This window comes from Podarcis raffonei, chromosome 8 (assembly GCF_027172205.1).
Source record: "Podarcis raffonei isolate rPodRaf1 chromosome 8, rPodRaf1.pri, whole genome shotgun sequence".
Lineage (NCBI taxonomy): Eukaryota > Metazoa > Chordata > Lepidosauria > Squamata > Lacertidae > Podarcis > Podarcis raffonei.
Genome location: NC_070609.1, coordinates 17,325,519 through 17,346,535, shown reverse-complemented (window position 1 = coordinate 17,346,535; position 21,017 = coordinate 17,325,519). Strand labels below are relative to the sequence as shown.

General features: G+C 42.2%; 2 protein-coding genes across 4 annotated transcripts in view; both read left to right on the top strand.

Moving 5' to 3' along the window:
- The window catches only part of LOC128418495 (protein NKG7-like), a 21,344-nt gene extending 10,916 nt beyond the window's left edge, over positions 1-10,428 (top strand). The window contains exons 1-5 of one of the 2 annotated variants that reach the window (XM_053398216.1): positions 739-1,000; positions 6,427-6,654; positions 6,902-7,048; positions 7,937-8,050; positions 9,211-10,428. In XM_053398216.1, coding sequence (XP_053254191.1) covers positions 6,477-6,654; positions 6,902-7,048; positions 7,937-8,050; positions 9,211-9,251 — 480 coding nt within the window. In that variant the 5' untranslated portion in view covers positions 739-1,000; positions 6,427-6,476 and the 3' untranslated portion in view covers positions 9,252-10,428. Of the gene's footprint in view, positions 1-738; positions 1,001-6,426; positions 6,655-6,901; positions 7,049-7,936; positions 8,051-9,210 lie in introns of those variants that run through there. The other variant, XM_053398215.1, reaches the window with a different exon arrangement.
- On the top strand, positions 6,277-21,017 carry LOC128418497 (protein NKG7-like). 2 transcript variants are annotated; one of them, XM_053398218.1, is made up of 5 exons: positions 6,277-6,426; positions 15,771-15,998; positions 16,261-16,407; positions 17,488-17,601; positions 19,554-21,017. In XM_053398218.1, the coding sequence occupies exons 2-5, from the start codon at positions 15,821-15,823 to the stop codon at positions 19,592-19,594; spliced, it is 480 nt and encodes a 159-aa protein (XP_053254193.1). In that variant the 5' UTR covers positions 6,277-6,426; positions 15,771-15,820; the 3' UTR covers positions 19,595-21,017. The 2 variants fall into 2 exon arrangements, with proteins under 2 accessions (XP_053254193.1, XP_053254192.1); XM_053398217.1 differs by lacking the exon at positions 6,277-6,426 and adding an exon at positions 12,843-12,931.

Below are 21,017 nucleotides of genomic sequence, written 5' to 3'. Positions count from 1 at the left end.
GCATTATTTGCTTCGAGTCTTTGGCCTTCAAATTCTGTATGTTCTGTATGTGCACATGACTGTTGTGATTCTTCTGTTTGTCTCACAGCTTGTGGTTTTAATAAAGAATATTTTTAACACAAGCACACAGATTCCCAAGTCTAAAAGGCAACCTCATTATAAAGACAGAAATGTGCCTTTGGATTTACAGGGAGCTCTCCGTTTCCACACATTCAAGGCATGAACGACCGTGCATGCTTGCATAGAGGGCGGTTGGTATAAGGTTCTCAACATCAGTACCACCCTGTGGGAATCCCTTGCAGAATTGTCCCTAATTCACTGCATGGAACATGGGTGGCACTGTGGGTTAAACCACAGAGCCTAGGACTTGCCGATCAGAAGGTCGGCGGTTCGAATCCCTGCGACGGGGTGAGCTCCTGTTGTTCGGTCCCTGCTCCTGCCAACCTAGCAGTTCGAAAGCACGTCAAAGTGCAAATAGATAAATAGGTACCACTCCAGCGGGAAGGTAAACGGCGTTTCCGTGCGCTGCTCTGGTTCGCCAGAAGCGGCTTAGTCATGCTGGCCACATGACCCGGAAGCTGAATGCGGACAAACGCCGGCTCCCTCGGCCAATAAAGCGAGATGAGTGCCGCAACCCCAGAGTGGGTCACGACTGGACCTAATGGTCAGGGGTCCCTTTACCTTAATTCACTGCACAAAGCAGGAACAGGCAGAGGCCTCTCTTTGGCACTCAGGACTCTTTCTGAGCCACATTTCTCCCATCATGCACTTTGCTTGCCTGCACAGGGAAGTAACGTGAGTGTATTTGAAAAGTAGTCTGCTTATCTGAAGGTACAATTAACCTTTGTTCGTTTCCCCTCTTTTTGCCTTGACGTTGAACTATGAATGTAACAGTCATCCAGGCAGGTTACTTCATTTCCACTTGCTAATGCTGAAGGACTGATCTGTGAGCTGAAGACTTTCAGTGTGCAGGAATATCTCTCCGGAGATCTGACATAGGGTAAGTAGATGTGTTGCCTGGAAGAGGGGCTTATCCTGGTTGCCTTCACCTATGCTTAGCCTACTCATGTTAGAAAATGACATCAGTGATCTCTGATCACTGAGAAGTTCTGCTGTGGCTCTGTGAACAGAGGAACCTCCCCCCCCTTTGAGAGGACAATTAGGACAATGGGAGAGGTGAAATACCTCAGAAAAATAGTGGGAAAGATAAATTGGAATGTATGGGTATGGAAGGGATGGAGAGGGGTTCGATTGGGATGGGGAATGGGTTAGATAAGTATCCTAAAACACGAGACCAGAAATTAAGAACTACATTTAACTCTTGGATAACGAAATAAGGATTTCAACTTTAAACATTAAAGGACTGGGGTAGAGTATGAAAAGGAGGATAGAAACATTACTGAATAAAAATAATGCAGATATAATATTTTTACATGAAACGCATCATACAAAAGAGCGGGTTAATGAACTCAAACTGAGATCTATAAATAATTATGAGAAAGCATATGGTACTTCAAAATCAAGAGGGGTAGCAACTATAATTTCAAAGAGCTGTGGGTTTAGTATATTAAAGATGAAGAAAGATCCTGAGGGAAGATACATTATAATCCAGGGAACAGTGGCAGTGGAAGAATACACTATGATTAATATTTAAGCTCCTAATGAAAATCAGGTGGAATTTTTTGATAAAGTGTTTAAGGAAATGGAGGACATTCAAAAATGTGATTATAGCAGGAGATTTCAATATGGTATTAGATAAGTAAAATCCTACCCCAGAGGAAAGATGTAATAACGATACAGGTTTATCTAAAATTATGGGGAAAAGGTATGAAAGATGTTTGGAGAGTGATGGGGGGGGGGGACAAGAAGAAATTTTCTTTCTTCTCACTAATGTATAAGTTCTTTGTTTTAAAAAACTTAATATCTAAAATAACGAATATGGAAATTGGAAGATAAACCTAGAAAGTAGAGATAGAGAGGTTATGGAACAACCAATTTCAGAAAAAGAAATAGAGGAAGTTATAGGTAAACTAAAAGGGGGGGAAGCCCCAGGAGCAGATGGATTGGGAACAGAATATTATAAGGTATTTAAAAATATATTGGTTCCTAAAATAAAAATATTAAATAATTCAGTGATAGAGAGTGAGAGGATCCCTCCATCGTGGGAACAATCAATAATTATCTTAATTCCAAAACCAGGAAAAGATATGAAGGACCCAGGATCGTATAGACCGATTTCCCTAATTAAAATGCTAAAATATTGAGCACAATAATGGCAAAAAGGATGAATAATTTTATGTATAAATATATAAATAAAAACCAATATGGCTTTGTAGCAAGAAGACAGATGTCTAGTTTAATAGGAAGAGTGCTGAATAAAATAGATATAATAAGAAATAAATTGAAACCTGGTACAGTAGCATTGGGTATTTGTAAGGCATTTGACTGTGTAGAATAACCTGTGGTAAAATGATTATAGAAAGTTTAGGATTTGGAGAATGATTTAAGGGATTAATAAATCAATTCTACTTGAGGAACAAGGCATATCTTGTAGTGAACAATGGTATAACAGAACAAATAACACTAGCCCAAGGTACAAGACAATTTTTGTATTTGTATTGATCATTGAAACTCTGGCCAATGTAATTTGAGAAGATAGAAATATAAAAGGAATAAGCAATAATGGAAAAGAGAAAATAAGTTTATTTGCAGATGACACCTTGCTAACAATAAAAAATCCATTGGGAAATATACAGGTAATAGAGGCACATTTGGAAAAAAAAACTGGGTTAAAGCTGACTGAAAGTCCAAAGGTAGCCTTGTTATCAATTTATGATGAGGTGGAAAGTTCACAGGCTATGAAGGACTTGCTCGCAAATTTATTGGTATAAAGAGGTGTGGGATATATAGTAGCTATTAATGATAAGTTAACACGTGCTATTAAGGTAAGACGGGGAATATGTAGGAGAAATGATTTTGAGGAGATATGGAAAGTATTTGTGGAATTTGTACTGTTAAAACGGAAAGGGGTCAAACCATTGCAAGAGGTGTAGAAATTTTGGGAGGTTGGATAGTTACAATGGAATGGACAACTGGCTTTCTTGGTCTACTCTGACTTGAAGCTTGAAGTTCTTAATTTAAACTCAGCAGAGGCACCTGTCTGTCCAAGTCTCCAGTTTTCTCCATAAAAAGTTTTCTTTTCTGTCAAAGGCTAAGGTCGAGTCAATGAAGGTAAGTGATGAGAGAAGAAGGGAGGGAGGGAAGGAGAGCAGATATATGCCATTTGGTTATTTGTCCTGAGCCAAACACCAATCACAGAAATGACTCCTGGGTGAATGGATGGCAATTTGTTTGGTTCCCTTCATGTCTTCCTCCTCTCCCATCCTACCCTTCTGTTTCAATTTCATTAACTCACTAAGCGGGGCACAAACAGGTACAAAGCAAAAGTAGTGCTGGGGTGGTTGCAGCATGAGACAATGGAGTTGTGTGGGGAGGGAGGAGGGACGCAGGTGTGTGCCTGTGCTCAGGCATACAATTTTTCTAGCCAAAGTGTCTATCAATCTGATAGATCTTTTTTTTTTAAAAAAAATATATTTATTAAGATTTTTGAATTTAATACAATACAAAAAAAAACAAAAAGTCAAAAAGAAAAAAAAAGAAAAACAAAAAGCAGAAAAAGTTAAAAACACATAAAGTTCACAAAATCTATTTTTCAATAACATTTTTCCCTGACCTCCTCATACCCCCCTTTCTTGTATTCCAATTCAAATTGTTAATTCAGCAAATCCTTATCCATAATTTTTAACCTATTTCTATGCTTAATTTAACATATTATTATTTTACTTTTTCTCTTTCATTCATTTCCTCAATTTATTTTTGCTAACCTTATTTTCCTTTAATTTAGTCCGTTTTAAAACAAACCAATTTTACCTTATCCAAACTTCAACATCAACACTTGTACCTCAATACACATTCTTAAAACATTCTTTCTAAAGTCGACCCAGGTTCCCTTCCACGAATTTCCCAAATTTCATACACATTACCAAAACAAAATGAAAGTAAAAACACATTATAATTATGTACCCTTTGGATTCCCAAGCCCCACACCCCCCTTTCCCGGTTTCAGTCCCCCACAAATATCCACCAGTCTTAATCTAGTATTAGCCTGGAGACCTCACATCCGAGGCTCTTAATTCTCTCTCAATTCCTCTCTGCTGGTTTTTCTGATAGTCCTTAAAATTAAACACCAAATCTCGGAAAAGCTCTGGCCCTTCAGGATCCATATTTCTTCCAACCAGTCCTCCGTACTTAAAGGTGGGGCCCAAATCTTGTTTCTTACTCCTTTCAAAACCAAATGTCCCCAAGGCTCCAACCTCCACCTTAAGCAAATTTGTAATTCTTAGGTCTTCAGATCTCCACATAAGGAGATCTCTCCTTTTTTCCATCTCCAATTCAGGCCAGATTTTCCACATCAAGTTCTTATTTTCCTTCATTGCCATCATGTCAAACCTCAAGTCCTCTTTCATCATCTGCAGAATTACAGTTCCTCCTTCCTTTTCTTCAGGGACAACATATGTCTCCTTCTCCAAGTTCTCAATGTTGTCAAGTTTCTCTTTCTGTTCAGTTGGATAAACTTCCTGATTCAAATCCTTATCAGGTTCCATGATATTGTTTACAGTTGAGTCCAGAGTTGTAACATTTATAGCCAAAACATCAATTTGGCCTTGTAACTTTCCCAAGAGAACAAAGACTCTGTCCAATTCAGCCTGAACTCTCCCTCCTCCAGCCATTCTTGTAATGTCCCAAAACCCCCTCTAGAGGGATTTTGGTTTCTTAATGTTCATTCCAGTTCAAATCCAAAAATCCAGTTAGTTTGTATCGGTTCTTCCTTGTTTTCATCAAATTGTAACAAAAATTGTAACAGATATAACCAGCAGAAGCAGCAGAAACAAAGTTCTCTTTTTCTGTCTTGACAGCTAATTTGACAGCTGTCAAACTCTTTAGTACCTCATCAACAGGCTCTCTCGCGGAACACTCCCGGGTCCGGGAGGGTGACACTTCAGCTCCCAAAATTAGCTCTTTTATCCTCCAGCAAGATTTCTTATACTGCCAAACCGTGAAATTAAAGTCTTTTACCAAAGAAGGAAAAAAGAGGTTCTCTCGACCTTAGTTAGCAGGTCTTTGCTTTAACTTGTTTACAAGACGGGGAGGCAGACTTCCTTTTTACACCTTCCCCGATCGTGCCTAATTCTTTAAAAAAAAAAAAATTCTTTACGATACCAATTTCCGTAGTACTCACGGGTTGTTACTTTTAGAGTCCAATTGTTCCAAAGAAGAAGTCAGCGCTCTCCGACCATGGCAATGCGGCTTCACTCTGCAGGAGAAGCAGTCGACTCTCAGCACTGCGCCGCTCACCCCGTCCCCCGTTCCGAAGCCTTTAAAAAGGCTCTTCACAGGTTGGGGGGGGCGCAAATGGTGCCCGCCGAGTCACCAGGTTCACAGGCTTCACCGCCTGTGATTTTTAAGGGTCCCCGTGTCACCGCAGCGGCCAGACCCGATCCTACAGAGCCGATTCCCTCCGGAGCTCAGAGGGAATCCGCCATTAGTCGATGGCGCTAACCCAGAAGTCTGATCGATCTTAATATACTTACAAAAGATATAGAAGTGAGGCATACAAAACCCACAAAGGTCTCTAGAACTATCCACATATTTTTATCTGAATGCAGAGCTACAAAAGAGTGTCAGCAGTTCATGAGAAGGATTCAGAGACCTGTGGATATAGGGTTGTATATAATTTCAATAAATAAATAAAAATTATAATTATAAATGTATTTAGTCAGCTACTGCTATATTGCAGGCAAACGGTGTCAAAAGATGGAGGAGACCCAGTAAAGTATTGATGTTCTGTGTAAAAAATCATTTAAAAATCGTTTATACATCTCCAGTGTCAAAGACCAAGGTAACATTCACCAAAAGCCATATAACGATGGTGCAAGACTCACACCTGTGAGGAGGGAGTGCCACAGCTTTAGGGCCATCTCCGAAGCCATTATCCATCAAGCTTTTGAAGGAGGTGGAAAAAACCAAGAGGGCAATGCATATTACATTTGCTAAGCAACAGGCAGGTAAAATTAGCAAGAGGTCCACCAAGGTGCTCAGCAGTTTTCAGAGGATCAAGGTGGGAATTATTTTGGGAGGAGGGACCATTTATGGGAACAGGGTGGTGAAAGACAGCACAGTTTTGCTCCCCCCCCCTTTCCTTGCGCCTTGAGAACCTGGAACAGAGAAGTATTAAACGTACAGCCTGAGGGCATTTTCACGACAGCACAATCTGCGGTAGGCCTCTTGTCACATATGCAAATTTTAAGCACACCCAAACATAAACTGCAACTTATGTGGAATAATGTGTGTGTCTCCCTTCCCCAGGTTCGGCATCGCAGTTACGTTGAGCAGTCACAGATCTGACCATTCGCACAATGCAGGCCCTGCAGATTGGCGCCGTGGTTTGTGCTTTCATCAGCCTTCTGCTGCTCCTCATTGCCCTGGGCTCAGACTACTGGCTGGAAAATTCCTTGAGCTACACTGGCCTCTGGAGAACTTGTATTAATATTGGACTAGCTGAGACTTGCAGTTCATTTGGGATGGATGTGAAAGGTAAGCTTTTTGTCTTCTGCTCGGAGTACTAGTGGTGTAGTATTCAAATGTAACTTGGGGGGGGGGGGGCAGCTGACAGTTCCTCAACTCCCTGAAAATCCATTGTGACTAGGGATAACACAATCACTCCATGCTTTTTTGGGGGGCGGGATTAATGTTTTGATTAAAGTGAAGTGGGTTCAAGCACAAAATGGCTGTTGTGGGAATTTAACCTCCTTCTTCCTTTCTCTTCCTTCCTTCCTGAAAGATTTCGTCCATGTTACCCGAGCCTTCATGTTCTTCGGGATGATCGCTGGAGCCATCTCTTGCATTGGTCTTTGTGGCACCTTTTTTAGCGTGCAATTTGGCTCCATCTCCAAGGCCAAGACCGCAGCCGTAGCCAGCATTGTTGCAGGTATTATGGGGGGTCATAAGCATCTGCTTCCAGTCAGTTCAAGCCCCTGAACACAAAGCTGTAGACTGTGCCAAGCTGAAATGTCCACCTAATATGTTCTTACTTGAATCCAGTGAAGTTATACTCTGAGCAGACCCACTGAAATCAATGATGGAAGGACCTATTCAATAGTCCTCTCTCCACCTCCAGGGTTTTGTGAGTGGTGGAGCCACCTACCACATCTCCAATGGATATGTAGCTGGGAAGGGGAGGGCAGCAGGATGATCAGGCCCAATTCCTGGCTGGTGCTTCAGTCAGGTTTAGCTCAAGCCCAACGCTATGGCATGTGGGCGGTGAGACTGGTTCCAGATCCAATGGATGCTGGGCCAGCTCAGCCCTGCTTTCTCCTTGCCCTGGAAGCACATCCAATGGATATGTTTCAAAGGTGGAATCAGGAACTTCCTGCAGCCAATCAGAAGCCACGCTTTGGTTTCAGAACTTTTTGGAATTCAAAACGACTTCCGGAACGGATTCCTTTCGACTTCCAATATATGACTACTACTACTACTACTACTAAGTTATATATTTATAGGCTGCCCATCTGACAGGGTTGCTACAGCCACTCTGGGTGGCTTTCAACAAATGACAACACTGTAAGACATCAAAGATTATAAAGAACTAAAATGTGAAAACATTTTTTTTAAAAAACAATTATAAATAAAAAATAGTTTAAAACAACAATGCTTAAATACAATAAGTTCCACTTGGTCCCTGACTCCATCCCCGTAGCCATCTGGCAACCAGGGCGCATCTTTCAGCCACTGCATTTCACTACCTGCAACTTCCGTGTCAGCCTGGATTATTTAATGTACAAGCAACTTTATATCTTAATGTATTTTTTCTTCCTAGCTGGTTGCGTCCTGATTGCCATGGCCACCTTCACAGGGCGTGCGGGAACACAGTTGAGTTATGGATGGTCTTTTGGCTTGGGCTGGGCCTCCTTTCCTCTCTTCCTTATAACTGGTGAGTATGTGTCAAATGGGAAATGCTGAAAATGTGCGTCTTTATTTAGAGGTTTGACTTCGCATGGAGTTGGTAGCTGTTTATTTCATTACAGAACAGTCTGGGGCTGAGCTACACATTTAGCATCATCATGTGGTCGTGCCCCTGGCAGTGTGCCACTTTGTCTGTGGATGGAGGCTCATATATTGATCAATTTCCTGGTATGACATGCTGTGCACACAATTCCACTATCAGCAAAAGAGGAAGAGGGTGGAACGTAACACAATCCCCTGGGTGTGCTTCTCTACTGCAAGCATGGATTACTTCTGGATTTTTTTTGGCCTTGAAAAGCATTCAGAAATGTCATTCTCCCTTCATACCAACACTCTGAAGGAATCAGGTTTCCCCAGATTCAGCTCGAAGGGCAGGAAAAACATCTGAATTAAGCTTGATCTAAGTGTGTCAGTAGGATTTCTGGACTACGGAAATGCATTTGTGCCAAACTTCAGGAATTCACTAGCCTTATTCCTTACAAATGCTCCCAGAGGCTTTGGCTGAGTACAAATGATATTATATTCTAGAATGAATGGAGACAGACTATTTATTTCATTCACAGACAATCTGCATTTATTTTTTCATCCCCAAAAGAATATCTTGATAAATGGGTTTATAACTAACTAAATAACTAGCTAAATCCCGTCCATCTGGCTGTGTTTCCACAGCCACTCTGGGCAGCTTCCAACAAAATATTAAAAATACAATAAAACACAACATTAATAACTTCCCTAAACAGGGCTGCCTTCAGATATCTTCTAAAAGTCAGATAGTTGTTTATTTCCTTGACCTCTGATGGGAGGGCATTCCACAGGGCTGGTGCCACAACCTACAAGTAAAAAAGCTCATTGCAGATGAGCATTGTCCCACAATGCATCTATCTGAATACTTATGAAAACAGATGGAGGCATGCCTGGCAAGAAGAGTCCCTTGCAGAAGTCTCAAAATGAACAATGTATTCTGTGGGAGAGAACTGGGCCTGTTAGAATGGCAGGGCTTTGAGGATCAGGGCATGATTCCCCTGATGAGAAAGGAAGGTCATGCTGCGATCAGTGATCTGGATATCTCAGATAGTGTTTTATTTTCCGCTGGCTATGCCCTCACCAGCCCTTTTTCTCTCCTGATAGGTGGGCTGGCTTTCCGCGTGAATCCTGCTGCAACAGAATGAGGAAAAGAGTGTGCTACAATTTCAGATGAGCTATGTTGATGTCACAAACACAGTCTACAATGGAACAAGTTGGACCTGGAGGAAATGACTATACTTTCATGATGAAGATGACACATTATACAATAGCAATGGCGTTAAGGAGTGGCAAATTGACAGCACATTGCAATCCGTTAACTGAATACTGAATCAGCCAAATTAGTGCCCTCCAAATGCTGTTGTGTTACAAATTAGGACTGCCAAATCTTCTAAATCAAAGAAGAGGACATAAAAAATTGATGATTAATAAATAATGATAATAATAAGGGGGACGGTAGGCTTTGTGAAACTGCTCAGCTGAGCAGTTACAGCGCTGGGCTGGGGGCTCTGTAAAACTGTTTGGCTGTGGGGAGTGTGGTTGCCGCTCCCCGCAGCTGAGCACTTAAAGGAGTCCCCGGCCTGGCACTGGTTTGCCAACGCGAGCAAGGGGGAGCACTGGGGCTGGCTCAGCTGGGGATTGGGAGCTCTCCTGTGCCCCAGCTGAAACACGCAAAGGAGCCCTGACGCTCCTCCTGCTCTGAGGCATGCTGCTTGTGCTTGCAGGGCAAAGCTGTTCATGCTCCTGGAAGGCAGTTCCCGAGCACACGGGAACTTTGTTTAAAATAAAAAAACCCTGGACATTTTGGCAATTAAAAAAAAATCCCCCCGGACGATGTTTTCCCCCTTTAAATACCAGATATGTCCTGGAAAAACTTGACGTATGGCAACCCTAGTTACAACTCCCATCAACCTTGTCCATTGGCCTTTGACCATGCTAGCTGGGGCAGAATGGAGCTGGAGTTCACCAACATCTGGAGAGCAACAGATAGGCTACTCCCAATTCAGAAAGAAACCCTTTTTGTTCCCCTAAAAACATTTCTTTTTAGAGGTTATAAAATATTTACAGTACAGTATTGGCTAAAAACATGCTAGTATTACGAATTAAGAATGATGCTAAGCAATATTATTATTCATTCAGTGGCTGGGTTAAAGTAAGGAAATGAGAAAGACCGGTATCTTGTATGAATCAAGCAGAATAAAATTATCTATGGATGACATTGTTTGTTTTGAGTTTTGGCCTTCAAATTCTAAATATTGTGTATGTGCAAATGACTATTGTGATTCCTGTTTGTCTCATAGCTTGTGGTTTTAATAAAGAATATTTTTAAGGCAAGCACACAGATTCCCAAGCCTAAAAGGAAACCTCATTACAAAGACAGAAATATGCTTTTGGATTTACAGGCAACCTTCCATTTACGCATATTCAAGGCATACACGACTGTGCATGCATGCATCACCGCAAACCCAGAAGTGGCATGGAAAAGGGGGGAAATGGCCCTAAAAGAGCATGGAAATGACAAAAACGGTGCGAAAACGGTGTCTCGCAATTCCAGGAGCCTTTTGCACTGAGGTTTGAGGCCTGCAGAGAGTTTGAGTTTGAGAAAGGAGATTTGGAGGGAGCAATTGTGGTGGAGTTTGGTTGAGTTTTGGGTTACCAAAAGGATTTTTCAAGGGTTTCCTGAGGTTTAGAGAGTGCTTGCATGCTTTTTCAATTGTTTTCTGCACCTGCAAACATCCCTGCAAAGACATCAGATGCAGCACAACTATTATCTACATTTCTCACATGTTCCTGCATTTTTCTCTGTTGTTTATTCCCAATATCAAAATTCCCTTCCAAACCCTTTATCGTTATCACAGTCACTGTTATGTGACTTTCAATCGTGTTTAACAAATCCATAAATATGTTGACATGCAACAGGAATTTTGTTGTGTTTGTTGTCAGTCATTTTCAGCACTGTACTCCCTCGAAGGGTTCAATCTTCATACCAAGCTCTTATCTCTAAAGTTTGGGGCTGTCTTCCAACTTTCCTTTGTTTAATGAAATTCAGAGTAATTTTTCGAGTCTCTTAACAAGCAGATGTTTCCCGAGTCCAATTAAAGATGTTCCGTAGACAGCAATGCCATCAAATATATTCCACAATTAATAATTGTTTGATTCCTCTAAAACTCAAGCTTGCTCTCCCTGAACCCTAGGGAAAGTTTGCCAAGACCAAAGATTCACCTTCACTTTATTAATTGATATACGATGAAAATCCATACAAGCAGATGCAGTTTTTGTGTGAGATATACCCCAGTTGTAATCCATCAGCTAACTACACCACAGTTCGGCATTTTATCATCCCAAGCTGAAAGCATATCAATCTAGTTTTTGCCAGTTCTAATTAGAACCCTCCACAGATGACTGCGCCATGAAGCATCAAATTCTCAAGTTTTTATACAGTTCCTCCTGCATTCCATTTGATTAATTAGTTCTTTCTTAATGAGGCTTGCCAAATTGCCAAAAGAGCCAGTGTGGTGTAGTGGTTAAGAGAGGTAGACTCGTAATCTGGTGAACTGGGTTCGCGTCTCTGCTCCTCCACATGCAGCTGCTGGGTGACCTTGGGCTAGTCACACTTCTCTGAAGTCTCTCAGCCTCACTCACCTCACAGAGTGTTTGTTGTGGGGGAGGAAGGGAAGGGAGAATGTTAGCCGCTTTGAGACTCCTTCGGGTAGTGATAAAGCGGGATATCAAATCCAAATCAAATTCAAATCGTGAAATAGCAAGTATAGAAAGGAAACAGCCACTCACCTCACATAAACCGTAGAAAACGCTGAAAGTCCTTCTCAGTTCAAAGCTTGGCACTCAGTGACTGAATTACTTAGCAGGTCTTTTTTTGTCTCCTTCTTCCAGAACACGCCTGTTTGTAAGTTCAGATTTAATTAATTTTTAAAGAACAGGGATGCTCATGGCGATGGCTCTGGAGAGTTTCCAATATTTGCAGTGCTCAGCACCCAGCGTCCCTGCCCCCACATTCTGTAGTGAGCGGCAGTTATCAGATGATCCGCAGGTGACGGCCAGTTCCCCCCTACCTGGGGGGGGCAGGGATAATTACTCCCATATTACCCCTGAATTCCTGCACAGCTGGAGTCCAGTGACATGGGAAAGCAGCCAAACGCGATGGCGATCAGACCAGAAGTCAGGGGGGGGGGGCAAAGTTTTGGGAGCAAATCCTTTGGGAAGAAGGGTGAGATATAAATTGAAGAAATAAATGAACAAGAACAGATGCAAAGTAAAGTGAGCTACAAATTGCATAAGCTCCAGTATGTCCCCTAACAAAACACAACTCCTAGGGTTCAAGTCCAACTTCGCCAGAGAGTAGAAAGATGGGGACTGAGACAACCAAGTTAGCCCTAGGGGTGGGGATTTGATTCAGTCTGCATTTGAATCACACGTTCTGTAACAATAAGCAAACCAAAACATCTTTCAAAATTCACACTTATCTCTTTACAAAGAATGTATGAATAGACTAGTGGATTTTCCATATGAGAATTGGTGCCTTATGGGAGATTGGGATGGAGTGGTCTCCCCAACACAGGATAAGACTTCAGAGAAGTTAATCTTTGTTGCTGTGCCCACTTTTTGCCTTGCTGTTGGCAGTTGGCTTCTTGATCATTTCTGGAACACAGTTGCACCATTTCCTCTTGCTAATGCTGAAGGCCTTTTGCAAGTTGTTTGTGTGTTGTAACCTTTGAAGACAGAGCAAAGGAGAAGTAGAGAGAAGGACTGAGCTGTGAACTGGAGGCTTTTGGTGTGCAGAAACATCTCTCTGGAGATCTGACGTGGGGTAAGCAAATATGTTGCCTGGAAGAGGGGCTTATACTGGTTGCCTTCACCTATGCTTAGCCTACTCTTGTTAGGAAATGCCATCAGTGATCTCTCCTCTTGAAGGGAGGCAGACTCAGAAAAGGCCAGTGGATAGTTAATGGTCTGAAGGAGCAGCAGCAGGACCTGGAAGCTCAGCAATCCCAGCAAAGGATATAATAAGAAGAAATAAACTGAAAGTTGGTATAGTAGCACTGGATATTTGTATGGCATTTGACTATGTAGAATGGTTGGCATTAAAAATGATTATAGAAAGCTTAGGATTTGGAAAACGATTTAAGGGATTAATAAATCAGTTATATTTGAGGAACAAGGCATATGTCATCGTGAACAATGGTATAACAGAACGAACACTAGTTTGAGCTACAAGACAAGGATGCCCCCTTTCCCCTATTTTATTTGTATTGATCATTGAAACTCTGGCCAATGTAATTTGAGAAGTTAGAAATATATAAGGAATAAGCAATAATGGAAAAGAGAAAATAAGTTTATTTGCACATGACGCCTTGCTAACAATCAAAAATCCATTGGAAAATATGCAGGTAATAGAGGAACATTTGAAAAAAAATTGGGTTAAAGCTGTCTGAAATTCCAGAGGTAGCATTGTTATCAATTTATGATGAGGTGGAAGGTTTGCAGGCTATGAAGGGCTTGCTCACAAATTTATTGACAGCTGTATGAGTTTTTATAGCTAGGAAGTGGAAGGGGCAAGGTGAATATAAAATAGAAGAATGGTATAAAGAGGTGTGGGATATAGCTACTAATGATAAATTAACATGTGCTATTAAGGTAAAATGGGGAATATGTAGGAGAAATGATTTTAAGGAGATATGGAAAGTATTTGTGGAATTTGTACTGTTCAAACGGAAAGGGGTCAAACCATCACAAGAAGTGTTGAAATTTTGGGAGGCTGGATAGTTACAATGGGAGCTGGCAAACAACCTTGTCTAACTGCTCTGGCTGAGTCTATTGGCCCTGACAACTGGCCTTCTCAGTCTACTCTGAAGCTTGAAGTTCTTAATTTAAACTCAGCAGAGGCACCTGTCCATCTTAGTTCCCAGTTTTCTCCATAAAAAGTCTTCTTTTCTGTCAAAGGCTGAGGTCGAATCAATGAAGGTGAACGATGAGAGAAGAAGGGAGGGAGGGAAGGAGAGCAGATATATGCCATTCGGTTATTTGTCCTGAGCCAAACACCATTCACAGAAATGACTCCTGAGTGAATGGATGGCATTTTGTTTGGTTCTCTTCATGTCTTCCTCCTCTCCCACCCAACCCTTCTGTTTCAATTCCATTAACTTACTAACTGGGGCACAAATAGGCACAAAGCAGAAGTAGTTGTGGGGTGGTTGCAGCTTGAGGAAATGGAGTTGTGTGGGGAAGGTGGGGAGAGCAGTTGTTTGCCCGCAATTGACACTGCTAGCCACCATTCTTCAGCTCAGGCATATAATTTTTCTAGCCAAAGTGTCCATCAATCTGATAGATCTTAAAAGATATAGAAGTGAGGCATACAAACCCCACAAAGATCCTTATCACTATCCACATATCGGAATGCAGAGCTACAAATGAGTGTCAACAGTTCATAAGAAGGATTCAGAGACCTGCAGCTGTATGGCGGCATATACCATATTTCTCCGTGTATAAAACAATGCTTTTTGCTAAAAAAAATAAATAGGCAAAAATTGGGTATCGTCTTATACACGGAGAATGAATGCAGGGGGGACGTATGATTAATGGTAGCAGCAAGGAGATTGGCAGTGGCAAGTGGGCAGGCAATTGCCGGCTGTGGCAAGTGGGCAGGTGGGCTGCTGGTGGCAGTGAGCGGGCAGACAATTGGTGAATGCAGTGAGCTGTGGCAAGCGATTGGCAGTGGCGGGCAGGTGGGTGAGCGATTGGTGGAAGTGTTTCCCCCCACCCCCCAAAGAGGCTAAACAACTGAATTTCTTAATTTTGGGTTTAAAAAATAGGAGTTTCTTATACAAGGGGGCCTCTTATAAATGGAAAAATACAGTATTTTCAATAACTAAAAATAATTATCATTATAATCCAGTGCACAAATGTATTTATTCAGCTACTGCTATATCACAGGCAAACGGTGTCAAATGGTGGAGGAGACCCAGTAAAGTACTGACGTACAGTACTTTGTAAAAAAAAAATTAAAAATTACATCTTCAGTGTCAAAGACCAGGGTAAAGAGGTGTTTCTTTAGCATTCACCAAAAGCTATATAATGATGGTGCAAGACTCACACCTGTCAGGAGGGAGTGCCACAGCTTTAGGGCCATCTCCGAGGCCATTATCCATCAAGCTTTTGAAGGAGGTGGAAAAAACCAAGATGGCAAAGCATATTACATTTGCTACAAATAATTAGTTCTGACCAGCATTTTCTGCTGTAGACGTTCTTTTGACAGGTTATCAGGGCTTTATATTCTTTTTTTAAGGCACGTACGGAGAGATAGGCTTGTTGCCTGACTGAGTTAACAGATGTCAGGGCGGCTTTGTAGGCGCTAAGCAACAGGCAGGTAAAATTAGTAAGTGGACCACCAAGGCACTCAGCAGTTTTCAGAAGATCAAGGTGGGAATTATTTTGGGAGGAGGGATCACTTATGAGAACAGGGTGGTGAAAGGCAGCACAGTTTGTTTATTTTTTGTTTATCTTGCGCCCTGAGAACCTGGAACAGAGAATTAGTAAACGTACAGCCTGAGGACATCTTCACGATAGCACAATCTGCAGTAGGCCTCTTGGCAGATATGTAAATTTTAAGCACACCCAAACATAAACTGCAACTTATCTCCCTTCCCCAGGTTCGGCATCGCAGTTACGCTGAGCAGTCACAGATCCGACCAATCGCAGAATGCAGGCCCTGCAGATCAGTGCTGTGGTTTGTGCTTTCATCAGCCTTCTGCTGCTCCTCATTGCCCTGGGCTCAGACTACTGGCTGGCAAATGCCTCGGGCAACATTGGCCTCTGGAAAGCTTGTGCTAAAGTTCTGGCAACTTATACTTGTGGTTCACTTGGGATGGATGTGAAAGGTAAGCTTTTTGTCTTCTGCTCGGAGTACTAGTGGTGTAGTATTCAACCGTAACTTGTGCGCACGGGGGGGGGGGGGGCAGTTGAGAGTTCCCCGACTCCCTGAAAATCCAGTGTGACTAGGGATAACACATTTACTCCATGCTTTTTTTTGGGGGGGGGGGAGGAATTAATGTTTTGATTAAACTGAAGTGGGTTCCAGAACAAAATGGCTGTTGTGGAATTTAACCTCCTTCTTCCTTTCTCTTCCTTCCTTCCTGAAAGATTTCGTCCATGTTACCCGAGCCTTCATGTTCTTCGGGATGATCGCTGGAGCCATCTCTTGCATTGGTCTTTGTGGCACCTTTTGTAGCGTGCAATTTGGCTCCATCTCCAAGGCCAAGACCGCAGCCATAGCCAGCATTGTTGCAGGTATTATGGATCCAGTGAAGTTATACTCTGAGCAGACCCGCATAAATCAGTGATGGAAGGACCTATTCAATAGTCCTCTCTCCACCTCCATGGTTTTGTGAGTGGTGGAGCCACCTACCACATCTCCAATGGATATGTAGCTGGGAAGGGGAGGGCAGCAGGATGATCAGGCCCAATTCCTGGCTGGTGCTTCAGTCAGGTTTAGCTCAAGCCCAACGCTATGGCATGTGGGCGGTGAGACTGGTTCCAGATCCGATGGATGCTGGGCCAGCTCAGCCCTGCTTTTTCCTTGCCCTGGAAGCACATCCAATGGATATGTTGCAAGGGCGGAAGTAGGAGCTCCCTGCAGCCAATCAGAAGCCACGCTTTGGTTTCAGAACTTTTTGGAATTCAAACGAGTTCTGGAATGGATTCCTTTCGACTTCCAAGATACAACTGTATAGTATACTTCTTCTTCTTCTTCTTCTTCTTCTTCTTCTTCTTCTTCTTCTTCTTCTTCTTCTTCTACTGTGGTACCTCAGGTTACATACGCTTCAGGTTACAGACTCCGCTAACCCAGAAATATTACCTCGAGTAAAGACCTTTGCTTCAGGATGAGAACAGAAATTGTGTAGCAGTGGCGCGGCGGCAGTAGGAGGCCCCATTAGCTAAAGTGGTACCTCAAGTTAAGAACAGTTTCAGGTTAAGTACGGACCTCCGGAACAAATTAAGTACTTAACCTGAGGTACCACTGTACTACTACTACCAAGTTATATATTTATAGGCTGCCCATCTGACAGGGTTGCTACAGCCACTCTGGGTGGCTTCCAACAAATGACAACATTGTAAGGCAACAAACATTATAAATAACTAAAATGTGAAAACAATTTAAAAAACCCCAATTATAAATAAAAAATAGTTTAAAACAACAACTCTTAAATACAATCGGTTCCACTTGATCCTTTGTCCCTATCCCCATAGCCATCTGGCAACCAGGGCACAACTTTCAGCCACTGCATTTCACTAGCTGCAGCTTCAGGGTCAGCCTGGAATATTTAATGTACAAGCAACTTTATATCTTAATGTATTTTTTCTTAATAGCTCTTTGCGTCATGATTGCCATGGCCGTCTACACAGGGGAGACAAGAGGAAATGCCTATTATGGATGGTCTTTTGGCTTGGGCTGGGTCTCCTTTCCTTTCTTCCTTGTAACTGGTATGTGTCAAATGGGAAATGCTGAAAATATGCATCTTTATTTAAAGGTTTGCCTTCGCATGGAGTTGGTAGCTGTTTATTTCATTACAGAACAGTCTGGGGCTGAGCTACACATTTAGCATCATCACGTGGTCGTGCCCCTGGCAGTGTGCCACTTTGGCTGCGGATAGAGGCTCAGATATTGACCAATTTCCTGGTGTGACATGCTGTGCACACAATTCCACTATCAGCAAGAGAGGAAGAGGGTGGAATTTGAACCAATCCCCTGGGTGTGCAACTTTACTGCAAGCATGGATTGCCTCTGTGTTTTTTGGCTTTGAAAAGCATTCAGAAATGTCATTCTCCCTTCATACTGTTATTAGCCGCTCTGAGCCTGGCTTTGGCTAAGGAGGGTGGGATATAAATAAAAAAATATTATTATTATTATTATTATACCAACAATCTGAAGGAATCAGGTTTCCCCAGATTCAGCTTGAAGGGCAGGAAAAACATCTAAAACAATTTTGACTTAAGTGTTTCGGCAGGATTTCCGGACTACGGAAATGCATTTGTGCCAAACTTCAGCAATTTATAATTCGCTAGCCTTATTCCTTACAAACGCTCCCAGAGACTTTGGCTGAGTACAAATGATATTATATTCTAAAATGAATGCAGACAGACTACTTATTTTATTCACAGACAATTTTCATCTATTTTTTGATCCTGAAAAACACTTCTTGATAAATGGGTGGGTTGTTGTTGTTGTTGTTGTTGTTGTTGTTGTTGTTGTTTTTATTATTATTATTATTATTATTATTATTATTATTATTATTATATTTTTAATTATTATTATTATATTTTTAATTATTATTATTATATTTTTAATTATTATTATTATTTTATTTTTATTATTTTATTATTATTATTATTTTATTACTTTTTATTATTATTATTATGACACTGCCACTCTGGGCGGCTTCCAACAAAATATTAAAAATACAATAAAACACCAGACATTAAAAACTTCCCTACACAGGGCTGCCTTCAGATGTCTTCTAAAAGTCAGATAGTTTTTTATTTCCTTGACCTCTGATGGGAGGGTGTTCCACAGGGCTGGCGCCACAAGCGAGAAGTAAAAAAGCTCATTGCAGACAGGTTTTGCATTGTCCCACAATGCATCTATCTGAATACTTATGAAAACAGATGGAGGCATGCCTGGCAAGAAGAGTCCCTTGCAGAAGTCTCAAAATGAACAATGTATTCTGTGGGAGAGAACTGGGCCTGTTAGAATGGCAGGGCTTTGAGGATCAGGGCATGATTCCCCTGATGAGAAAGGAAGGTCATGCTGGGATCAGTGATCTGGATACTGTGGTGCCTCGCAAGACGAAAAGAATCCGTTCCGCGAGTCTCTTCGTCTTGCGGTCTTTTCGTCTTGCGAAGCAAGCCCATTAGCGGCTTAGCGGATTAGCGCTATTAGCAGCTTAGCGGGCTTAGCGGATCAGCTGATAAGCAGTTTAGTGGCTTAGCAGATCAGCTGATAAGCGGCTTAGCGGCTTAGCGGACCAGCTGATAATTGGCTTAGCGATCAGCTGTTAAGCGGCTTAGCGGATCAGCTGATAAGCGGCTTAGCGGATCAGCTGATAAGCGGCTTAGCAATCAACTGTTAAGGGGCTTAGCGGCTTAGCGGATCAGCTGTTAAGCGTCTTAGCGGATCAGCTGATAAGCGGCTTAGCGGCTTGGGAAAAAGGGGGGGGGAGGAAAAAAACCCCGCAGGAACTTGCAAGACATTTTCGTCTTGCGAAGCAAGCCCATAGGAAATTCATTTTGCGAAGCACCTCCAAAACGGAAAACCCTTTCGTCTAGCGGGTTTTCCGTCTTGCGAGGCATTCGTCTTGCGGGGCACCACTGTATCTCAGATAGTGTTTTATTCTCCGCTGGCTATGCCCTCACAAGCCCTTTTTCTCTCCTGATAGGTGGGCTGGCTTTCCGCCTGAATGCTGCTGCAACAGAATGAGGAAAAGAGTGTGCTACAATTTCAGATGAGCTATGTTGATGTCACAAACACAGTCTACACTGGAACAAGTTGGACCTGGAGGAAATGACTATACTTTCATGATGAAGATGACACATTATACAATAGCAATGGAGTTAAGGAATGACAAATTCACAGCACATTGCAATCCGTTAACTGAATACTGAAACCAGCCAACTTAGTGCACTCCAAATGTTGTTTTGTTACAAATTAGGGCTGCCAAATCTTCTAAACCAAAAAAAGAGGACATAAAAAAATCATAATAAATAAATAATGATAATAATAAGGGGGACGGTAGGCTTTGTGAAACTGCTCAGCTGAGCAGTTAACGTGCTGGGCTGGGGACTCTGTAAAACTGTCTGGCTGTGGGGAGCGCGGTTGCCGCTTCCTGCAGCTGAGCAGTTAAAGGAGTCCTCAGCCCGGCACTGGTTTGCCCGCGAGCAGAGGGTGCACTGGGGCTGGCTCAGCTGGGAATTGGGAGCTCTCCTGTTCCCCAGCTGAACCACACAAAGGAGCCCTGACGCTCCTCCCACTCTGAGGCATGCTGCTTGCGCTTGCAGGGCACAGCTGTTCATGCTACTGGAAGGCAGTTCCTGAGCACATGTGTGCTTTGTCTAAAACCAAAAAACCCTGGACATTTTGGCAATTAAAAAAAAATCCCCTTGGATGGTGTTTTCACCTTTTAAATACCAGATATGTCCCGGAAAAACTTGACGTATGGCAACCCTAGTTACATCTCCCATCATCCTTGTCCATTGTCTGTTGGCCATTGACCATGCTAGCTAGGGCTTAATGGAGCTGGAGTTCACCAACATCTGGAGAGCAAACAGATAGGCTACTCTCAATTCAGAAGGAAACCCTTTTCATTCCCTTAAAAATATTTCTTTCTAGAGGTTACAAAATATTTACAGTATAGTATTGGCTAAACACATGCTAGTACAGTGGTACCTCTGGATGTGAACAGGATCCGTTCTGGAGCCCCGTTTGCATCCAGAAGTGAACGGAACTCATGTCTGCACATGCGTGAGTCATGATTCACCGCTTCTGAGCATGCACGTGACATCATTCTGACTGTATGCGCATGCGCGAGCTGCAAAACCCGGAAGTAACGTGCAACCCGAAAGTACTTATCCCGAAGCTACTTCAACCTGAGGTATGACTGTATTACAAATTAAGAATGATGCTAAGGAATATTATTATTCATTCAGTGGCTGGGTTAAAGTAAGGAATGAGAAAGACAGGCATCTTGTATGAATCAAGCAGAACGAAATTATCTATGGATGGCATTGTTTGTTTTGATTTTTGGCCTTCAAATTCTAAATACTGTGTATGTGCAAATGACTATTGTGATTCCTCTGTTTGTCTCACAGCTTGTGATTTTAATAAAGAATATTTTTAACACAAG